General features: G+C 37.8%; 1 protein-coding gene across 1 annotated transcript; it reads left to right on the top strand.

Annotated features, from left to right (window-relative positions):
- The first annotated feature begins 782 nt into the window (after positions 1-782).
- LOC130218918 (C1q-related factor-like) lies at positions 783-20,407 on the top strand. The gene is made up of 3 exons (XM_056451230.1): positions 783-1,616; positions 17,849-18,058; positions 19,804-20,407. Exons 1-2 carry the CDS (start codon positions 960-962, stop codon positions 18,026-18,028), a joined length of 837 nt encoding a protein of 278 aa, XP_056307205.1. The 5' UTR covers positions 783-959; the 3' UTR covers positions 18,029-18,058; positions 19,804-20,407.
- The last annotated feature ends 723 nt before the right edge of the window (positions 20,408-21,130 follow it).

Raw genomic sequence — 21,130 nt, 5'->3', positions numbered from 1 at the left:
TCAACTCTCGTACGAGTTAGCATTTACTTAATGAAACGAGACAATTATGAGGACGCCCATAGCGTGTTCTCGTAATCCGAGCAAGCTATGGAAGGATTACTATGTGTTTACTGCACATAAATAAACAATGACATAATTACATAACGATGCCAGGAAGATGCGTCGAGGGCGGTTTGGAGAGACAGAGAAAGGGGGAAGCGGAAAAATCCTTTTGCTTGCACTCAGCAGGTGTCCCTTTCGATTAACTGACGCTTAGACTGCATCCTGTCATATTTGCTTGACCGTCATGCGGACAGAGAAACAGACTATCTCTTGCTTATCTTCCCTCTCTTGCTTTATCAAGCCACCATGTGTAAAGCCTGCCATCGAGTCATGCAGTTCAACAAGTGGAAAATCTAATCATATTTCAAAAGACTGCACAAGAAACATACTTAAAGGACTTTGAGATTTCCTCAGCGTTGGGTTTTCCCAAATACCCAATCTTTCTCTCTCATTCTCTCTCTCTCTCTTGCTCTCCCCCTGTTTCTTCATTTGCAGAAAGCCTCCTCCCACTTGTCCTTTTTGAGTCATACAAAGAAACACACTAGAAGGGCATGTTCTCTCTCTCTTTCTCTCTCTATCTCTCTTTCTCTCCTCTTCTCTCAATCCCACTTCCTTTCTCAACGCCCAAACACTTCTCTCCACTCACCTGCTGAAACAGTGGATGCTCTTTCTCTCTCTTTCTTTTTCTCTCTCTCTTTCTCTTTCAAGCCGGAAAAGAAATAAACAAAATCTGAGATCCCTGCTGGCTCTCGTTTCCCTTCTCATCTCCGCGAGCACCTGACGTTGAGGGAGTTTGTTCCCTCTCACTTCCGGAGGTCAATATTCCGGCTTGCGGCGAGAGCTCCGCGCTGGCGGCCCAGCCCCTTTCCCGCTTCAGCCTGGGACGGAAGACCCTGTTAGGGGCTGGCGTGGCCGTCATGCTCCTGTTGGTTCTGGTGGTCCTCATTCCTGTTTTGGTGCATCTGGCAGGCACCACTGGCGAAAACGGAGGTCAGTATGAGATGCTGGGCACTTGCCGAATGGTCTGCGATCCATTCTCGGAAAAAACTGGCACCACGGCTGGTGTTGGTACAGGGACGGCTATTACTAACACCCAGCTGGAAGCTGAAGCATTGACTGATCATAGTATGGGACCCCCATTGCCTACGTACGCTCATGGACCACAGGGTAAACCTGGACGCCAAGGAAAACCAGGATTACCAGGTCCTCCAGGACCCCCAGGACCACCCGGAGAGCCAGGTCCTCCAGGTCCAATGGGGCCACCAGGAAATAGTAAAAACCACACAGAGCGACCTGAGATTTTTCCTCTTGGAGGAAGAACCGCTACTGGAATGGGGACAGCCGTCTATACTATGGGACCCCGTGTGGCCTTCTATGCAGGTCTTCGAAACCCACAGGAGGGCTACGAGGTCTTGAGGTTTGACGATGTGGTTACAAACATTGGGAATAACTATGATGGAGCGACTGGGAAATTTGTGTGCAAAGTTCCTGGGACGTATTTCTTCACATATAATGTCCTCATGAGAGGAGGGGATGGAACCAGTATGTGGGCGGATCTCATGAAAAACACACAGGTAAGAGTTTACTGCTAACACACCCGTACTGTTTCACAATACAAAATCTGAATATTCATAATGATATTTTTCTGTACTGTAAAAGGAAAGCGGGTTAGAAATATTAAAGGTTAAAATGTACTCACCCCATTTACGTACCTTTATGTAGTTCCAATTTTGTATGACTTTCTTTTTTCTGGTGAAAGCAAAAGAAGATACTTAGAAGAATGCTGTTACCAAACAGTTCATGTTCCCCATTGATTTGAATAGCAAAGAAAAAGATTTTGAAGGAATGTCTTCTTTTGCGTTCATCACACTAAAGAAACAGGTTTGTAACAGCCAGAGGTTGAGGAAATGATCTCTTTAATGCCTGAATTGGTTTTACACTAACAGACTATGCAGATAAATGGACATCCTTATGGTAGCATTGTCATGTTTACATTTTATAGATAGATAGATAGATAGATAGATAGATAGATAGATACTATAATCACTAATGATATTGTTAACTTGTTCATTTATAATCCTAATACACATTGCAGTAATGCCTTGTTCTGTTTTAATGGATTGAGAAGGTGCATATTTTTCATGCAGTGCTTCTATTACATAACAGTGACGAAACACAGATCGCCACAGGGATGTAATTCCTCGAGTTTATGAATAATCTCACTCCAGTGGGTTTCAAATTGAATATGCATAAAACAAGATATCCCGTATGTAACAGAGAGTGCGTCTCGGGTCACTTTCCAGCAAAGGTCAGCTTCATGTTGGAGATGAACTTCTGTCATGTCTATTGTTAATGTAAACAAGTGAAGATTTCCCTGAGCCAAGAGTTTAGTCTCTAGTCAGAAGGGTTGCATGTGTTTGTGCGTGCATGCATGTGTGTGTGTGTGTGTGTGTCTTTGTGTGTGCATACTATACTCGTCTTCTGGCTTCCCTCAGTGTGTCATTCTGAATCAGGGCCTGCTCAAACACCCACGGCCACTCAAACACACACACACACATATTCACAATGAGTTCTTTTCATACACAGAGAAAATACTTTAGGAAAGCCACACACATCAGATTATGCAAATCCTCCTTCATTAAGTTCATTCTTTATTTAGGTCATTATAAAAACACTGTAGTGAGGGTATTTACAGTATGATGCACATAATACATACATGTAGGATGGTATGTGTGTATACAGCGGGTTAAATAAGTATCGAACACGTCACCATTTTTTCTCAGAGAACATAATTCCTTAGACGCTGTTGGCTTTAAATTTTCCCAGGATGTTGGTAACAGCCAAAGTAATCCATATTAGCAAAGAAAACAAAATCAATTTGTTTACAAATTAAGTTATGTGTAATAAAATGAAATGACACAGGGAAAAAAGTATTGAACACATGAAGAAAGGGAAGTTTGAAAGGCAGTGAAAGTCCAGACAGAAGCTGAAATCTCTGCCCTTTGTCAGTGTAAACGAATATTCACTGCTTCAGTCCAGCATCTACATTAGCAGGAGGGTGAAGATAAAACCAGGGTGGACATTTCAGCAAGACAATGATCCAAAACACAGACAAGAAGACTCAAATGATTTCAGAGAGAGAGAAAAAATCAAGCTGTAAAATGGCCCAACCAATCACCTGATGCGAATCCAATAGAAAATACAAATTAAAGCTCAGATTTGATAGACGAGACCCACTGAATCATCCAGATTTTTACAATGCGTTGAAGTTTGTGAAAAACTCACACCTGAGTAATGCATGTGACTTCATTCTTCGTATGAGAGGCCAAAAAAACTTTTATATTAAGTATTAAATACATTTACTAGTTCAGTACTTTCTCATTGTGACATTCAATTGTTATTACACACAATAAATTCTTCAGAATTTTATTTTTGTATTTGTATTGTTTGGGTTTTTACCAAATTCTGGTTCAATTCCATGTCAACAGCTCCCTTAAGAAATATTATTCCCAGGAAAAACATGACGTCTTCAATACTTATTTCCCCTACTGAATGGGTGACAAACTGAAGATTCATACACTGTAGATGCATTTTTAGCAGTAATGATTAAACTCCTGATTTTTTTGGATGAGCTTCTCAGATCATTCTGGAGAAGTTCTGGCATTATCTGACTGATTTCAGTCAGGATGAGTTCTGGACTTTGACTGTACAATTGAACACCTTGCTCTTTTTTTTTTTTTTTTTTTTGTATGTTTTCTCATTCAGCTCTTGTGTTGTAGATCTGCTGCTGTGTTTGGGATAATTGTCTTGTTCAGGATTTTTGGCTCAGATTTATCTGTGGGACGGGCATTGTGTTCACACACACCTGAAGCTGCAGTCTAGCACGCTGATCACACTTCTTCTGCTCAGACATTTGATTAGCACAGCCTGGCTTTCTTTTGTTGTTGCTCTGTGTTGTTGTTCAGGTTTTAATTTCTAAATTTTCAGACCTGCCAAAGATCAGATCATTATGTCCTGGTGGTGTCCTAACATTTTTGCACGACTGTACATCTTGGTGGAGATCCTCAACTGAAGGGTCGCGTTCCCCCTAATATGAACATTGTTTGCTGTAGTTTCTTGAATAAGGGTTCATTCACACCGAAAGTGTCTTTGCTTCTGAAAATGTGAATAATTTAAAAAACACAGCCACAGAGCACCTGTAAACAGAAACTTGAAACGCTTGTCCCACCTCCAAGTTCTTCTTATTGGCTCACTGCTATGGAACTGACAGCGATGAGCTGCACTACGTTAAAGTAATTTCACTCGCCGGCCATCTTTGGAATGCCTCTCGGACAGTACACTCAGGAATTCTGTCTGAACAGGGAAACATCAAATTCTCCAAGCTTATGATTACATTACATATTTGCAACCACCAAAAGAATTAAACAACAACTGTCTCATAAGTTTCATTTCTAAACGTTCAAATCAAACAAAATTGGCATATTTTCAGGTCATCCAAGCTAATGAACAGGAACGAGATCATGACACCAACCTCATTTATGGCTGTTCTACACATTATCATCCTCTGGATGGTGATCGTCTGACCGCGCTGCTCTTCTGAAGTGATCCACAACTTGATCTTGATGGTGAATCTCCTCCAGAAATGACAGCGACTCTTTGTTTACAAGTTTGAGTAGTTGCTGTCATGTGATGTGCGTTTGACAGGACGTACTGTACCTCGCGTTTGTTTCATACAGATTACAAAACCAAATAACTTTTGTTTTTAAGTGCACTTGGTTCATTTAAAAGTACAGATTTCAAGCTTTACGTGGATATTTCTTATGTCTGTGAAGCATATATTCGCTGTGCATTTGTTGACCTCCATACTGTGGTAAAAGCACGTCTGGTCCGAACCTTTCCCCAAGAGAAAGTCAGTCTATAGTGATCAATGTTTGGCTCCTGTACTAGTAGGTGGGGCTTCGTTCGCCATATTGATTGTTGCACTTTTCCCCATTCAAAACTATACGAGTGACACATCTTGTGTATTCTATAGTCTTTGACTGCATGTGAAAGTTGAAGTTCTTTTAACTTCACACGGTGTCAAAAATGCGGGACTCGCCTGTGCAGTGCTTCAAAAGATACAAGACACAAGCGCACCGGTCAATTCAATTCAATTCAATTGACCTTTATTTGTGTAGCGCTTATACAATGTAGATTGTGTCAAAGCAGCTTCACATAAAAGGTCACAGTAAATAGGAACAGTGTAGTTCAGTTTGTAGTGTTTAAGTTCAGTTCAGTTGAGCTCAGTTCAGTGTGGTTTAATAATCACTACTGAGAGTCCAAATATTGAAGGGCAAGTCCAACGATGCGCAGCTCTACAGATCCCGAACCATGCAAGCCAGTGGCGACAGCGGAGAGGGTCACACAGTCAGTCAAGCGCATGTTTACATTAAAAAACTATAGAAAAGTTGCGCTTTGGAACCGAAAAACTAATTCTGTGTAAACGGCCCCTAAGGCTGTTGTTTAGTCTTTTTAACTGACGCTTTACCCTCTCAACCGCATGTTTATATGCACACAAGAGAGTGACAGCGGTAAAAGCCTGTCCTGTCCTGTCCTGTCCTGTCCTGAATCAGTGTTGGAGTTACTTTTGCACGCTGGAGGAAGGATGACATCATGGCTGAAGTATATCTCTTTCAGACAGGTAATGTTCTGTTTTAAAACTATTTTAGTCACGTAATGCTGATGTAGATTCTGTTGTTTTTTGAATGGGTTATATGCACAGAAGTGTTGTTCAGCCACTGAAATCTTCCGGCAAAAGATTGTGACTTTTCAATTTCATAAGGTACATTTTACAGCATTGCTAATGTAGATTTTTAATTAGTTTAACAACAAAACATCAGTAAATAGCGTTATTCCGCTTAGCCTGCTTTACTGAGCTGAAGTTGCTTTTATATTCACATCACATTGGTTTATTTTTGATCAATGACAACCTGTGATGCGCTCCCTATATTGTTTACAGCTACTCTGAATATTCAGTCTAAAATAGCATCTCAGTGTGGCTTAAGTGTAATTCCTGCACACCGCCGGCCAACCACTAAGCATACAGCAGTCACTTTAGGACAAAGCACGTGAGAGAGTGAGACCAGCAATCCTTGCATGCATAAAATATTCCACATTATTAAGTTCTGCTTGCTACACAACTGAAAACGTGCTCGACATAATACAGTTTTTCCTTCAGAAATGTAGTATTATAAAGATCTCTTAAGTTTTCTAACTGGCAAATGACATGATCTAGTTGGTTGTCTACTGTCATCTTTACAGTGTGCGATCGTGATTTGAGGAGGCATGGCTCTGGACAGCAAGGGATGTAGTTTACCCAATTCACCTATAGCACATGTGTTTGGCCTTGTGGGGGAAACCAGAGCATCCGGAGGAAACCCACACCCACACGAGGAGAACATGCAAACTCCACACAGAAATGCCAACTGGTCCAGCCTTGACTCGAACCAGTGATCTATTTGCTGTGAGGCGACAGTGCTAGCCACTGAGCCACCGTGCCACCAGTACAGCATTTGTATGAACTATTTTTTGTTAGCAACCTGAATCATTGGGCTATCTTCATGATGTTGACTAAAGTTTTGACTGTTTTAACTGCTAATCCACACATTTCCGAAAACTAGAGTTGACTCACACGCAAACACAGGCTAATCTGAATGTATCTTCTGGCTGCTTGGCATTAGCGAGGCTACAGGCTCTAATTATGATTCTCCAGCATTCGGCAAGTCAAGCACATGCAAACACACATGACGGAAATGGGTTGAAGCTCACAGATAGAGGCTCACCGTCAGACATGTATAAATAAACTCACACGTGTGCTGTGTGTTTGAGTCAGCTGCGTTACTCATACACACACACACACGGAGAGCGAAGGCCCTCAGCGACAGCCTTTCACCCTCTGACTGATGAGCGGCCCCTGTTCGGCCCGTCCATCAAACAACAAATGACAAAATTGTCCATCCTCTCAGGCTCTCACAGGGTGTCCGCGGGGTCTTAAAGAGTCTTTAAACTCAAGAACTAACCTCAAAATATGACTTTTCCGGCTTGCTTGTTCAAACTACTTATTTGAAATGAGTTGAAACAACACAATGGGGCATATGCACACAGACTTTTTCTTTTTCAGTCAGCCAGCCTAAGCATTTCCAGTGAACTGTCATGCCATTACAAAATCGCCAGGTTATAGATCTGATTTCTTTAAAAATCAATGATCTTCACTGCCTGATTGATATACAATATAAAGGGGGTCTCAGACTGTACAAGAAGCACTGCGTTAAACTCCATTTTCTGCACCATGTCTTTAAAATATGGAAATGTATTTTTTCTGCGCTTGCCTGCTGCTACTGACGACACTTGCGTTCAAATGGTCTTTCATCTCGTCTTACGCTTGAAGAACTAAATGAATGCTTAAGTCTATTGAACTGATTGTATTTTAATTACATTAAAACATCGATGCTGTAAAAGGAAGCATATGAAATTGAAAATAGTCACATTAACCTTTCTCCGAAAGTTTTCACGTTGGCTGAAAAACACTAGCTGTGCACATAGCCCATTCTTTTGTTTTTTTAGATTAGATTAGATTCAATTTATTGTCATCACACATGTACAAGTACAAGGCAACGAAATGCAGGTAAATGGAACCCCCCGACCGTGCACAGACATCACAACTCCAGGGAAGACAGGTCACAGGAGGTGGAACAGGAAATAAAATACAATCAGGAAAAAGAGGCAAAAAAAAAGTCCCTCTCACATTGCTCTTAAGTTAGAGCAATGTGAGATCAGGGATAACAAAAAGCCCCAGCAATCTAGCACAAAAACACACCGACAAGACATAACATTGCCACAGGGGATGGGAACAGGGGGTGTGGATATAGTCCGGTAAGGGCGGGCAGCCATCAGGTCCTGCAGCCATGGAGGCGCTGGTCGCAGACCCGCTCACCCCCTCCAGTGGGTGAAAGCATACGAAGGCGTTGGATTGGGGCCAGGAAGTGTCGTGCTGTGTATCTGTGTGTGTGTGTGCGTAAGCCTGTATAGTCCAACAGGTGTCCTTGACGGGGAGCAGGAATTTCAGTGGGGGGTCAACTTGAAATTGTTGTGTTCAGTCTACTTAATTTGTATAAATACGATTAAGTTAACTGAATTGATTTGTGTTGGGACAACATGAAAGAATTTTGTGGAACCCAGCATTTTTTTACAGTGTACATTTTGGGCCCCATCATACTGTACAACTGGCGCAAGACATTTGTGGCTATTTTTTAGGCCAGCACAAAATTTTCACATTTTGTTCCACTTGTTTTAATAGCAAATCCATTAGGGTATATGCAGAGCTAGTGTTTCTTCTCATACCAAAAAACTTCCTGTGAACGGTTAATGTGACCTTTTTTTCATTTTGTACTGTTCCTTTTACAGCATCAATGTTGTAATGTAATTAAAATACAATCAATTAAATAGACGTTGGCATTTATTTAGTTGCTCAAGTGTAAAACGAGGCGAAAAGCCGTTTACACACACACGCTCGACACGATCAGCAGGCTAGCGCAGAAGCTCCATTGAATATACTGGGGTTAAATAAATGTTCATATTTTAAAGACATAGTGGGGGGGAAAGTAATTTAATGCAGTGCTTCTTGTACAATCTGAGACCCACTTTATATCGGATATCACTCAGCCAGTGGATAATAAAAAAAAAACAGACTTTAAATGCTCTGATTTCGTAAGGACATACAGTTCACCGAAACTGCTTAACCCAGGTTACTGATGAATTAAAAGTCCTTCCGTATACTTCCGCATATACCCTTTTGCACCACTTTGTGGACTCAGGGGTGTGCTGGTCTAAAAAGGAGGTGTGTTAAGGCAGATTGTTGGCTGCTGCTATTTTAAGGAGCTGACAGTTTTTTGACCACACTTCATTATTATTGTTCATTTGCTGGAAATTAGAACTGTATTAGAAATAGTTTTGAAACAAATCTTTGCGTTTAACAAATGAAATTAAATATGTAGGTTAATGGATGTTTTCAGGGGAGTGCGTACAACACTGTTTCCTTATCCACGAAAGTAAAGGAGTAAAGTAAAGAGAAAAGGTAAAGTAAAGAGGCAGAATGGAGGAGGCTTGTTCTTTATCCTCCCACTGCAGATGGTCTGTTTAACTGCTTTCTCGCTAGTAAAGCATTTCGTTTTTCCAATTACCAAGTCCGCCATGTAAATAGCAAATGGCCATGGCACAACGCAACTGACTTATAAAGGGAATAAGAGAGGAGCCTCTTGATTGATTTGATGCATGTTATGCTCAAAACACACCCAGAACTCATGAAGAGAATAAGCACAACCCTGTTAGACCATGCACCAGGGTGCAGACCGTATTTTTCTGCCCTTAAAATAGCAAAAGTGAGTTCGGACACGCCCTTTTGCGTTTTAGACTTTGCGCCTAGATCATTAAAATAGAGGCCTTTAGGTTTAAGAAGTCTTAAAGGGATAGTTCACCTAAAAGTGAAAATTTACTCACTATTTACTCTCTCCCACGTGAGGTTTCAAACCTATTTGACTTTCTTATTTGACAAAAGAAGATATTTTGAAAAAACCCGTAACCATTTTTTATAGGAAAAACAAATACTGTGAAATCGATGGTTTCTAGATTTCTTTAAAATATTAAAATTCAACAGAAGTAAGAAACTCAAATAGCTTTCAAACAAGTGCAGGGTAAGTATATAGTGACAGACTTTTTTATTTTTTGGTGAACTGTCCCTTTAAATAGGCTATATGCATAGCAAGTGTTTTTTTCACTAAAACTTTAAATATTAAAAGACTAGTAAAAGATTGATGTGACTATTTTTAATTTCTTAACGTTCGTTTTACAGCATCGATAATGGAATTTAATTAAAATATAATCTGATAAATAGGTGCTTAAGCTATTAATTTTCCAAGCATAAACTGAGATGAAAGGGCGTTCAAATGCAAGCGTCATCAGGAGCAGAAGACGAGCACAGAAACTCATTTTGTTGCCAATCACATCATTCATTTGAAATATCCACATGCGACACAATATTTATTAGTATGCTTAATGATTATTTATTAATGTATTATTAAATTGAAATATCTCATTACACTGTGGGACAGTGTATTCTTCATCATGCATGAACATGGTTAACTATAAGCCATATATTTTGAGTTGTCCTGGAATCCTGTAATCCCTTATAAACCGCTTGAAACCCGGTCATTGCTGCTTGCAGCTATATTTTAAAATTAATATTCCCTGTGCATATACTGTGAATATAGCCCATTCATTGAAATATTGTGTTGTAGGTTGTAAATCATTTCAAGCAGGTCTTAATTTAGCTTTGTCCATCTAGCTACCCAATCGGGTCAACACCCATCCAATCACCAACAATCTATCACAATAAAACAACAAAAAGTTTTATTTATTAACTCCATTTACCAGTACGGTTTCATTATTTTCCTTACAATAAGATTTGTTTAATAGTTCTACATATATTTATAGCTACCTGATGAGAACACTGACCTGGACAGACATATGTTGTGCATACTTGTCCCATTTTGTTTTAAAAAATAGTTATGTTGAAAAAAAATAGTATGTAAGCAACTAGAGTTTGACACATTGTTTAAAATATGTGGGTAAGAAATAACTAATTAGACTTGTTTTAATGGAGAAACTACAAATCTTCAGCGTTTAGCCCTGTTTAAATCTGATATCTTATACATAATGGTTTTGAAAAGTCTTAAATTTTACTTGGTAAAACCTGCAGAAATGCTGCTCTCAAATCAAACTCTCCCATTAGCACCCAAAAGTACTTCTAAGAATTGTTCACCAAATCCAACTGCCTTTAAAGGTGTTTTATTTATAGATGGCGGAAATAATGAGCAGAAAGGGGACAATGTGACACAAACCCAAATCTCCTATTGAGACACAGCTCATTTTGGCCTTTTTAGGAGCATTCAGATCACTTGGTGGCCATCTTGAGTTTTTCTTTTTTCTATTTAGGCAAATAATTCTGTGCAGAGTAACCATTGTGTTGCAATTGCATATGCCATTCAATAAAATGACCTGTCAATGGTGCTTTAATGGTAATGGTGATGCAATTATGGATCTTTGCTTCAAAGCAGCATTTTAAATCATGAATGTAAAATCAGTTGAGTTAAAATATTTTTTGGTGAAATATTGCAGTATTTTTAGGAAATTATTTGTTCATGTGCAGCATTTATTTAAGTTAATTTGTTCTCATTATTAAAAACTGCCCACCCCTTCCTCAACAAGACCTCTTCACTGATTGGTGTTTCACGAGTTCACACTTACAGTTTTGTAAGTTTGCATGTTTGACTGAATAGAATGTTAGCATGTTTGGCGTGCTGTCTGGGGAGAAGGCGACACCCTGAGGTGTCGATCACACAACACACACTGTCACCTCAGCGGAAACGCCGCCTCTGCTTTCAATTGATTGGACGATGAAAAATAAAAAAAACGTTCATTTTATTCAGACTTTGACTCCTAGCAGGCACAGGATATCAACACGATGTCAGATTGACGTTGTACCCCAATGTCATGTGGACGTTGCATTTTGTTTGGAAATGAAAGTAGAGGTGGAAACCTATATTGGTCTCACGGTTCGGTTCAGTTTACGATTATCATGCCATCGATTCGGTTCAATTCGATATTTCGGTGCATCACGGTGCATTGACGATGCTTTCCATACTTAGGACGTGGGGGGGAATTGGCGCGGGCCCTTGATAATGTCTCTGGGGCCCCCCTAAATGTATGGGGTTGATGTCAGAAGCGAATGTCAGGCTGATGTCAATATCCAACCTAAAATCAACCAAATATCAACATCTAATGATGTAACAGCTTGATGTTATGTGGATATTACCACTATGAAGTCTATCAGACGTTAGATTTTGATTGCCATTCCTGACGAGTAAATGTCAGTATTTAACATTTAATATGATGATGGTGATGTTGGCTCGACGTTGGATTTTGGTCACTTTCCAAAACAACCTAAAGTCAATTACATATCAACGTTATTTGAGGTTGTTATTGAACGTCAAAATAATGTCCTTAAATTCTGGCAAGACATTAAATTTTGGTCACCCAAATCTAACCTAGTATTAACATCTTTTGATGTTGTGTGCCTGAAAAAAGGATTGTCATCAGAAAACATTTGAGGAATATGTTAATGATTTGAAGCATGGTGCTTTCATATGAATTTTGTATGATGTGAATTTTAGGAAAATCGAGCAGGACATGTGTTGTCCAAAAGTGTTAATTAATTTGGTTTTGAATTTTAATCATTTGAGTCACTAATTCAGTGATTCATTCTAAATGTTACCATCAGCCATTTTGAATGAATCTGTGATTCAGTGAATCATTCATTAAGAGACGTACCAGCACAATAATTTATTGAATCTGTTTTATCTTTTTGCATTGTAGCTTGGTATGGTAATCTGACTGTGTCAAATAAGAACAGGTTGAGTAGTAGAGGTGGAAACCTATACTGGTCTCACGGTTCGGTTCGTTTACGATTATCATGCCATCGATTCGGTTCAATTCGATATTTTGGTGCATCATGGTGCATTGACGATGCTTTCCATACTTAGGACGTGGGGGGGAATTGGCGCGGGCCCTTGATAATGTCTCTGGGGCCCCCCTAAATGTATGGGCCCTTAGAATCTTCCTACCCCCCACCCCCCCTCCCTTGCTTCTGCTGTGTGCCAGTGAAAGACTTTCCAGAAAGCACACACACAGTGAAATTTTAAAGTAGTTGGCCCTTGTTGTGTTGTAAATAACCGCGCTCGCCTCCCTCGCGACAGAGCTCATATGAGATAAATGACCTCAGTACATAATAACCGGTTATGATTATTACTGAACCGATACCGAATTGTCCGCATCTGCATCACAGTGCACCGAAGAAACAATTAATTTTGATACCCCTATTGAGTAGCCTGGTGAAGGTGGCAAGCAAGATCATCGGTTTTAACTAAACTGGTCCAGTGGTAATTGACCATAATTGTGTTTTAAAGAGAGCTCAGGGTATCTTATGCTCCCCGGATCACCCGTTGTACTCTGTGTTTCAGCTGCTGCCATCAGGACGTCGTTTTAGAGTTCTTATTTGCTGGACAAATAGAGTCTTTTATAATGGTGGCCATTTGGTCATTAAGTCTAGGGGGAGGGAGATGCTCCTACAAAATGATGTATTGTATGTTGTGTGGTAATATTTTGTTAATGTGTACATGGAACTTGTGTTATGGCACCTTGCTGCAATTTTAAAGTTTAAAGTTGAGTGTGAGTCTGATAACACACTCAGCTAAATTTAGTTCAATTATTGTTATTGAAACAAATTACAAAATAAAATAAGCTCGTAAGGGCGGCTCAGTAGTTCGTGTGGGTTTTCTCCTGGTGCTCCTGTTTCCCCCGCAGTCCAATGACATACGCAATAAGTGAAGTGGATGAACTAAATTGGCCACAGTGTTAGGGTTTGTGTGTGTATGAGAGTGTATGGATGTTTACCAGTACTGGGTTGCAGCTGGAAGAGCATCCGCTGGGTAAAACATTGTTTGGCAGTTCATCCCGCTGTGGCGACATCTGATAAATACGCTGAAGGAAAATGAATGAATGAATGAATGACACTCATAAATGGATGAATTTGTTTTTGAATGAATCGTTTTAGTTAGTATATTAGTGATCTATTTAAAAGGTTAACAATAACACACTCAGCAAAATGCCTCTGAAAAAAAGCCAATAATGCATCAAATCATGTCAATGCTTATGTATTTTTGCTGTATTTTTAATCATGTGTTTAATAGTCATTGATTCAGTTATTTGTAAAATTTAGGTTAAATAAAATAAAGGTTAAGAGACATCACATACACCTCTTGACAAAAGTCTTGTCGCCTATAAGTTTTAGGAACAACACATAATAACTTGACTTCTAGTTGATCATTTGGTATCAGAAGTGGCTTATATAAAAGGTAAAGGCCTCTCGATTACGCTTATTTTACCAAAATAAAATATGATCATGCTTTGATTTTGAATTCTTTAATCAGGACAGTAAAGTCTGACCTTGCTCAGACAAAAGTCTTGTCACTTAACAGAAATAATGTCCAGTATAGAATATAAAGTCATGCTGCAGTGGAAACAGAATGAATATTGTGTCTGACTCCATCATGAGCTTGGAGGACTGCATCTATACATCTCTGCAATGACTCAAATCACTCATTAATAAAGTCATCTGGAATGTATGAAGGCTGAAGTATGAGAAGGAGCGCTATCCTGCTGAAGAATTTGCCCTCTCCTGTGGTTTGTAATGTAATGGGCAGCACAAATGTCTTGATCCCTCAGGCTGGTGATGTTGCCTTCCTCTCGCACGCCCCCCATACTGAATGTAACCCCAAACCATGATTTTTCCTTCTCCAATCTTGACTGATTTCTATGAGAATCTTGGGTCCATACAGGTTCCAGTAGGTCTTCTACAGTATTTGTGATGATTGGGATGCAGCTCAACAGATGATTCATCAGAAAAATCCACCTTCTGCCACTTTTCCAAATGATCAACTAGAAGTCGAGTTATTATTTGTTGCTCTTACAACTGGGTTCAATGACAAGACTTTTATCAGGTAGTGTTTTTCAAACAAAATATCCAATAACTTATAAGGGTGGGATCACAGTGGTGAAATAATACTGTGTATTACTAGTACAGTATGCCAGATTTTACCATGCAAATTACATTCATAATTTTATGCTGTGCTTTTGCCAGTTATTGAATGTGATGCTGCAGGTGTGTAAAATAAACAGCAGAAACTACATTGTGCATGAATACATATTTCTTTTTTGTTTGTTTGGTTGCTTTAAACCTGCAGTCGTCACGTTATGTATGAAACTACACATGAATGTTAGTTTTATCTGAATTGTCTGAAGGAAAAAGCCTTGTAACCACATCTCTGCTGTGGGATTCAGTTTTATTTAAATGAACCGAGAAACATCCAATTCATGTTTGCCTCCAGCTCTGCTTCTGATCGTATTTTCATAATTTACATTAGCAAAGGTCTGCTTTAGGAGACGTACAGATAAACCATCAGTTATTTAAAACAGATTCATGAAAACATCGCGAGCTCCTTTTAATTTGTGGGAAACACACACGCAGTCTGCAATTTGAGAGTCAGACAGCATGTCATCAAAGTAATGTGATGATATGCAGTTGTATAAACAGGAACAACACAAACAGCATTTCAATCCCATCTGCCTCACCTAAAAAACCTGTTAAAGTTAATCTCTTCTCTTATAGTCGTTTCGTGTCATATAAAACATTGCTTTTTATTAGTGCTCTCAATACTTATCATAGTCACATCCTGTATACAGTTTGTATTTACATAGTATATGGGTGTTTTTGTGTGTATATATGAAGATTTCAGATGCAAAAACCTCTATGTGCTGTCTGAAATTTCAACTGAAAATGAGCATTTTCCTATGTTTATTGAGTTATTTCACATTAACGACCATGAAAAGAAGTTATTGTTTGCCATAAAAGTGAAATTACTGAATCTACACACTGGAGCCTGATAAAAACTGCTCATTTTAGAAGATAATTTCAACGGCATTTCAAGAGTTCACACTTAGCTGATGATTGATTATAAAGCTTGTTATCATGCTGTCCTGGGAGAGACCCTGAGCTCATAAGATCCTCGAGCCCGGGGCTCCCTCCCGTTGCAAGGCGAGAGGGGAGTTTGAGCTCAGGTAGATCTCGAGAACTCCCCCGCTGTAATAACCAATGAACAGCCAGTGATTGCTCTTGAGAGATAACCCTTTACTAGGTGCATGTCTATAGTGCCGGTTTGAATTAGTCAATTAACTTATGTTGCATGTTTTTTGGACGGTGGGAGGAAACCGGGGAACCCGGGGGAAACCCACGTGGGCACGGGGAGAAAATGCAAACTTCGCACAGAAATGTCTGCTGGTTTGGTAAGCCTAGAACCAGAGACATTCTTGCTGTGAGGCAACAGTGCTAAGCACTGGGCCACCGTGTCACCCATCTAGGAAGAAGGAGGAGTAGGGGTGGATGGGGGGATTCTTCAAAACGAAGATAGCGGTGGTACGTAACCCAGGGTATTTGTAGTAGCTTAGGAGTCGTCTGATTGGTGCATTGAGAATTGGATAATGCGGATCCAGCCGCTAGCAATCATAAGCACGTGATCCTCTCGAAATTAGTTTATAACTAAACTTCACTTAGCGGTTTTTGCATCTGAACTCTTTATACGTACACTACAAATGTTGGGTTATTAATTGGGTAATTAATTTTACCCAATAGAAGGGTTCAAATGTTTATTTTATTAATTACTATATATTTTTTACATATGTACACTGAAATGTTGGGTAATTATTTAATTATTTAATATTTAATTTATTAATTAATTAATTTAGCTTATTGTTTTTGTTTGTACATATACAAATGCTAAAATATTTATTTATTATTATTACTATTATTATTTTTTGTTTGTATAAACGTACACTATAACTGTTGGGTTATAATAGAAGGGTTAAAAATATTTATAATTAAATTTAGGAATTAATTTATTTTATTTTATGCTTTTGTTGTTTGTATATAGGGAAGCGCAGTGGCTCAGTGGTTAGCACTGTCGCCTCACAGCAAGAAGGTCACTGGTTCGAGCCTCAGCTGGGTCAGATGGCATTTCTGTGTGGAGTTTGCATGTTCTCCCCGTTTGGCGTGGGTTTCGGAGCTCCGGTTTCCCCCACAGTCCAAAGACATGCGCTATAGGTGAATTGGGTAAGCTAAATTGTCTGTAGTGGATGGGTGTTTCCTAGTACTGGGTTGCAGCTGGAAGGGCATCTGCTGCGTAAAACATGTGCTGGATAAGTTGGCGGTTCATTCCGCTGTGGCGACCCCTGATTAATACAGGGACTGAGCCAAAAAGAAAATGAATGAATGAATAAATATATAGTATAAATAATGAGTATATATGTACACTAAAAATGTTGGGTTATTAATTTTACCCAAAAGAAGGGTTGAAAATATTTAGTTTTTAATTTATTAATTAATCATTTTTTTTGTAAATAACAATGTTGGGTTATTAATTTTACCCCTCCGAAGTTTATTATTTAATTTATTAATTATTCATTTAATTCATTTTCTTTTCGGCTTAGTCCCTTTAATAATCTGGGGTCGCCACAGCGCAATGAACCGGCAACTCATCCAGCATATGTTTTAAGCAGCGGATGCCCTTCCAGCTGCAACCCATTACTGGGAAACATACACATTCATTCACACACATACACTGCGGACAATTTAGCTCACACAATTCATCTAAAGCGCATGTCTTTGGACTGTGGGGGAAACCGGAGCACCCAGAGAAAACCCATGCGATCACAAGAAGAACGTGCAAACTCCACACAGAAACGCCACTTCCTGTTTGATTTCAGTTAAATTCTCAGATTAGGTCTGTCTGAGGTATTGGGCGTGGTTAACATGCTTAACCACGCCCCTTCAGCTGTCAGTTTTGACAGCAAACAGAAGTGGTGAGCAGGAGGAGTCTGTTAAATTGTAAAAACCCTCCCCAAACTTATTTCTCCTACTTTACTACATCCAATCAGTAGAAAAAACAAGCCATGCCCACTGTTTGCTAATTTGCTCATATCACTAATATTCCATTTCTCTAGGATCTGCGTCACAAAACAAAGAAAAAAAACAGTCACAGCTTCCGGTTCATGCAGACTTTAAATATGCCGTCCAGCTAAAGATCTGCTTCTTTGTTTGCAGGTGAGAGCGAGCGCCATTGCCCAGGATCAGGATCAGAGTTACGACTACGCCTCGAACACCGTCATCCTACACCTTGACCCCGGGGATGAGATCTGCATCAAGCTGGACGGAGGAAAAGCACACGGCGGAAACAGCAACAAATACAGCACATTCGCAGGCTTCATTCTGTACAGCGACTAGAGCTCCTTGAGTTCAAGATCTGGTCTGTAGGTAAGAGAAATTTGGGGATTTGACTGATTTAAAGGAACTGTTCAGCAAAAAATAAGAATTTACTAGTAAATTACTCTTAGGGGAATCTTTGACTTTAGTTAAACAGTAAAGAACATTTTGAGCAGAAGCTGTGACTCTTGGTGATTCATACAATACAACTAGCACTTTGAGAGTCAGTAAACACATACAAGCTTATTATAATTAATACCTGTGGCTCCTGGTGATGAATTAGCTGGGTTTCATCCTAATCTAAACCAAATCTTTTTAACGTTCGCAAAAAAAATCCCTAATGCCAATTAGATGACTTTCCATCAAGTTGTTTAGCTGAGTTCACTCCAAACGTGAAATTACGTATTTGTGTGACTAAGTTACATACAACGTCAGTGCGAGGCAAGTTTACCAGCTGGTGCAGATGCAGAATTTGCCTCAATCACGTCTTCTCATTCTTCCGAACTTGAGCTGAAAATCTGCACACAACTTCAAATAATTCAACTCAAGTGGAAAATTTGTGTTAGGCAAAAAGCATCTCATGAATAAGCTAGAGCGAGTGATTCATTGCTGCATGTTTGGTGTGAACCAAGTTATAGAGTGGCCGACTGTAGTATTGCTAACCTAGCAACCAACAGTAAACAAGACAACAATATTAGAATAATTAATAATAATAATTTCTATTATTTACTGGAAACAAAATTAAAAAAAAAAAAACAATTTAAATTGTTATTGAAATATATTTGTATTATTATTATTATAATTATTATTATTGTTAATATTATTATTAGTATTATTATTATTATTATTATTATTATTATTGTGTATTATTATTTACTGGAAACAAAATAAATAAAAAAAACAATTTAAATTGTTATTGAAATATATTTGTATTATTATTATTATAATTATTATTGTTAATATTATTATTATTATTATTATTGTGTATTATTATTTACTGGAAACAAAATTAACATAAAAAACTATTTAAATTGTTATTGAAATATATTTGTATTATTATTATTATTATTATAATTATTATGATTGTTAATATTATTATTATTATTATTATTATTATTATTATTATTATTATTATTATTATTATTATTATTATTGTGTATTATTATTTACTGGAAACAAAATAAATAAATAAAAACAATTAAAATTGTTATTGAAATATATTTCTATTATTATTATTATTATTATTATTATTGTTAATATTATTATTATTATTATTATTATTATTATTATTATTGTGTATTATTATTTACTGGAAACAAAATAAATAAAACCAATTTAAATTGTTATTGAAATATATTTCTATTATTATTATTATTATTATTATTATTATTATTATTATTGTGTATTATTATTTACTGGAAACAAAACAAAAAAACAATTAAAATTGTTATTGAAATATATTTCTATTATTATTAGTATTATTATTATTATTATTATTATTATTATTATTATTATTATTGTGTATTATTATTTACTTGAAACAAAATAAAAAAAAACAATTTAAATTGTTATTTAAATATATTTGTATTATTATTATTATTATTATTATTATTATTATTATTATTGTGTAATTTTCTTTTAAAACAAAAGACTGTTGCTGCATAAACTGTATAAAAGCAGCATCTATGCACTCATGACTGAGTCCCAAAACAATAACGATGAGTGTAAAGGGTCGAATTTAAAGCTTCATTACGCAGCCTAAAGGGAACGACTTGTATTTTTTTATTTGTTTTTAGCGTCACATGCTTTTAAATCCTGGATGCGACGAGAAAACAAGAAGTGGTTTGCTTTCAAAGCTCATCTCCTGGAAAAAACAAACAGACAAGCTTCAGGTTTTCATCATTCACCTAATCGATTGAAAGCCCAGTCATGTGAGTGTTGATATTTCACTATGATGTTGTCTCTGTATGTATGATCAGTCTGTGAATCTACACCCATTTATTAATGACTGTTTATTAATGTCTCTGACCATAATGTGAAGTGAATGACCCTCAAATAATGCCCTAAAATGAGTGTGCGCGTCTGCTGTAAATGAGTATGTTGTAAATCCTAGTCGTGTATTAGTTTTGGATGTGGAAATACTAGCACAAATAAAGCTCGTTGATGTTTTTATTAAGAAGTATGTGGCTTTATTAGCTAATATTACCAATAAAAGTATAATTAACCCACTTAAAGTTAGCATTTAATACTTGAGGGGATCTACTTGGTCACTGTAATATGTGGATGATCACCATTTAAAATGATGTACTGTATATTTCGCAATAATCATGAGCTGTAAAATGTATCTAAATATATTCTGTTGTAAATGTAACAGCTAATAGATTTTTGCTTTTGCTAATAAATGGGATTTTTTTAACATTTCGGGGTTGCTTGAGTTATTTTAAAGGGCACCTATGATGAAGATCAACTTTTGTAAGCTGTTTGGACAGGACTGTGTGTAGGTATTGTGTGTCCACAGTCATATTGGAGTGATAGAAACACAATAAGACAATAATTTCCTGACGTTAAAATAGGATCCAAATCCCTCCAACTTTGAGGCTGACCGCAACGTGACCTAGGAGTGCCGTTTCCCCGCCCACCGAATTGATTGACAGTCGTGTATTAACATGTCGCCGTAGTACCGCATATAATCATATCAACAAGACAGGATGTGCGCAAAGCAAGTGGGGATTACAAGATCTGTTCAGCGCTCTGTGATCATCAATCATCATCAAATGTGATCGAGTGAGTTTTACACGTTTAAAACGTTTTTAAAACAGTGCACGTATTAAAGTAAAGACTGTAAATCCGTTTTAGTAATTTAAACTTATTTAATTTTATTAGTTTTTCATTTATTTCAAAATTCATACAATTTTTGTCATTTAAACTTCATTAATTTGCTATGGAAACATTTTTATCCACACATGCGGCTGTCAGTAAAGGACCGCACACACACATATCGATAAATGCGGAAGTTTTTTCTTTCCATTCGCCGTGCGTTATTAAACACTCTCACCAGTCCTTACTCCTTATTTGGGTATATACAGACACACACACACAGACACATATGGTCAACAGATGGTC

The sequence above is a fragment of the Danio aesculapii genome, chromosome 24 (genome assembly GCF_903798145.1).
Source record: "Danio aesculapii chromosome 24, fDanAes4.1, whole genome shotgun sequence".
Classification (NCBI taxonomy): Eukaryota; Metazoa; Chordata; class Actinopteri; order Cypriniformes; family Danionidae; genus Danio; species Danio aesculapii.
The sequence above is the reverse complement of the archived record's forward strand: the minus strand, read 5'-3'. Positions and strand labels throughout refer to the sequence as shown.

Bases quoted from the DNA above. Each gene is read 5' to 3' on its own strand.
- LOC130218918 (XM_056451230.1), top strand. From the start codon at position 960: ATGCTCCTGTTGGTTCTGGTGGTCCTCATTCCTGTTTTGGTGCATCTG. The intron at 1,617-17,848 runs GTAAGAGTTTAC...CTTTGTTTGCAG, and splicing joins ATCTCATGAAAAACACACAG to GTGAGAGCGAGCGCCATTGC.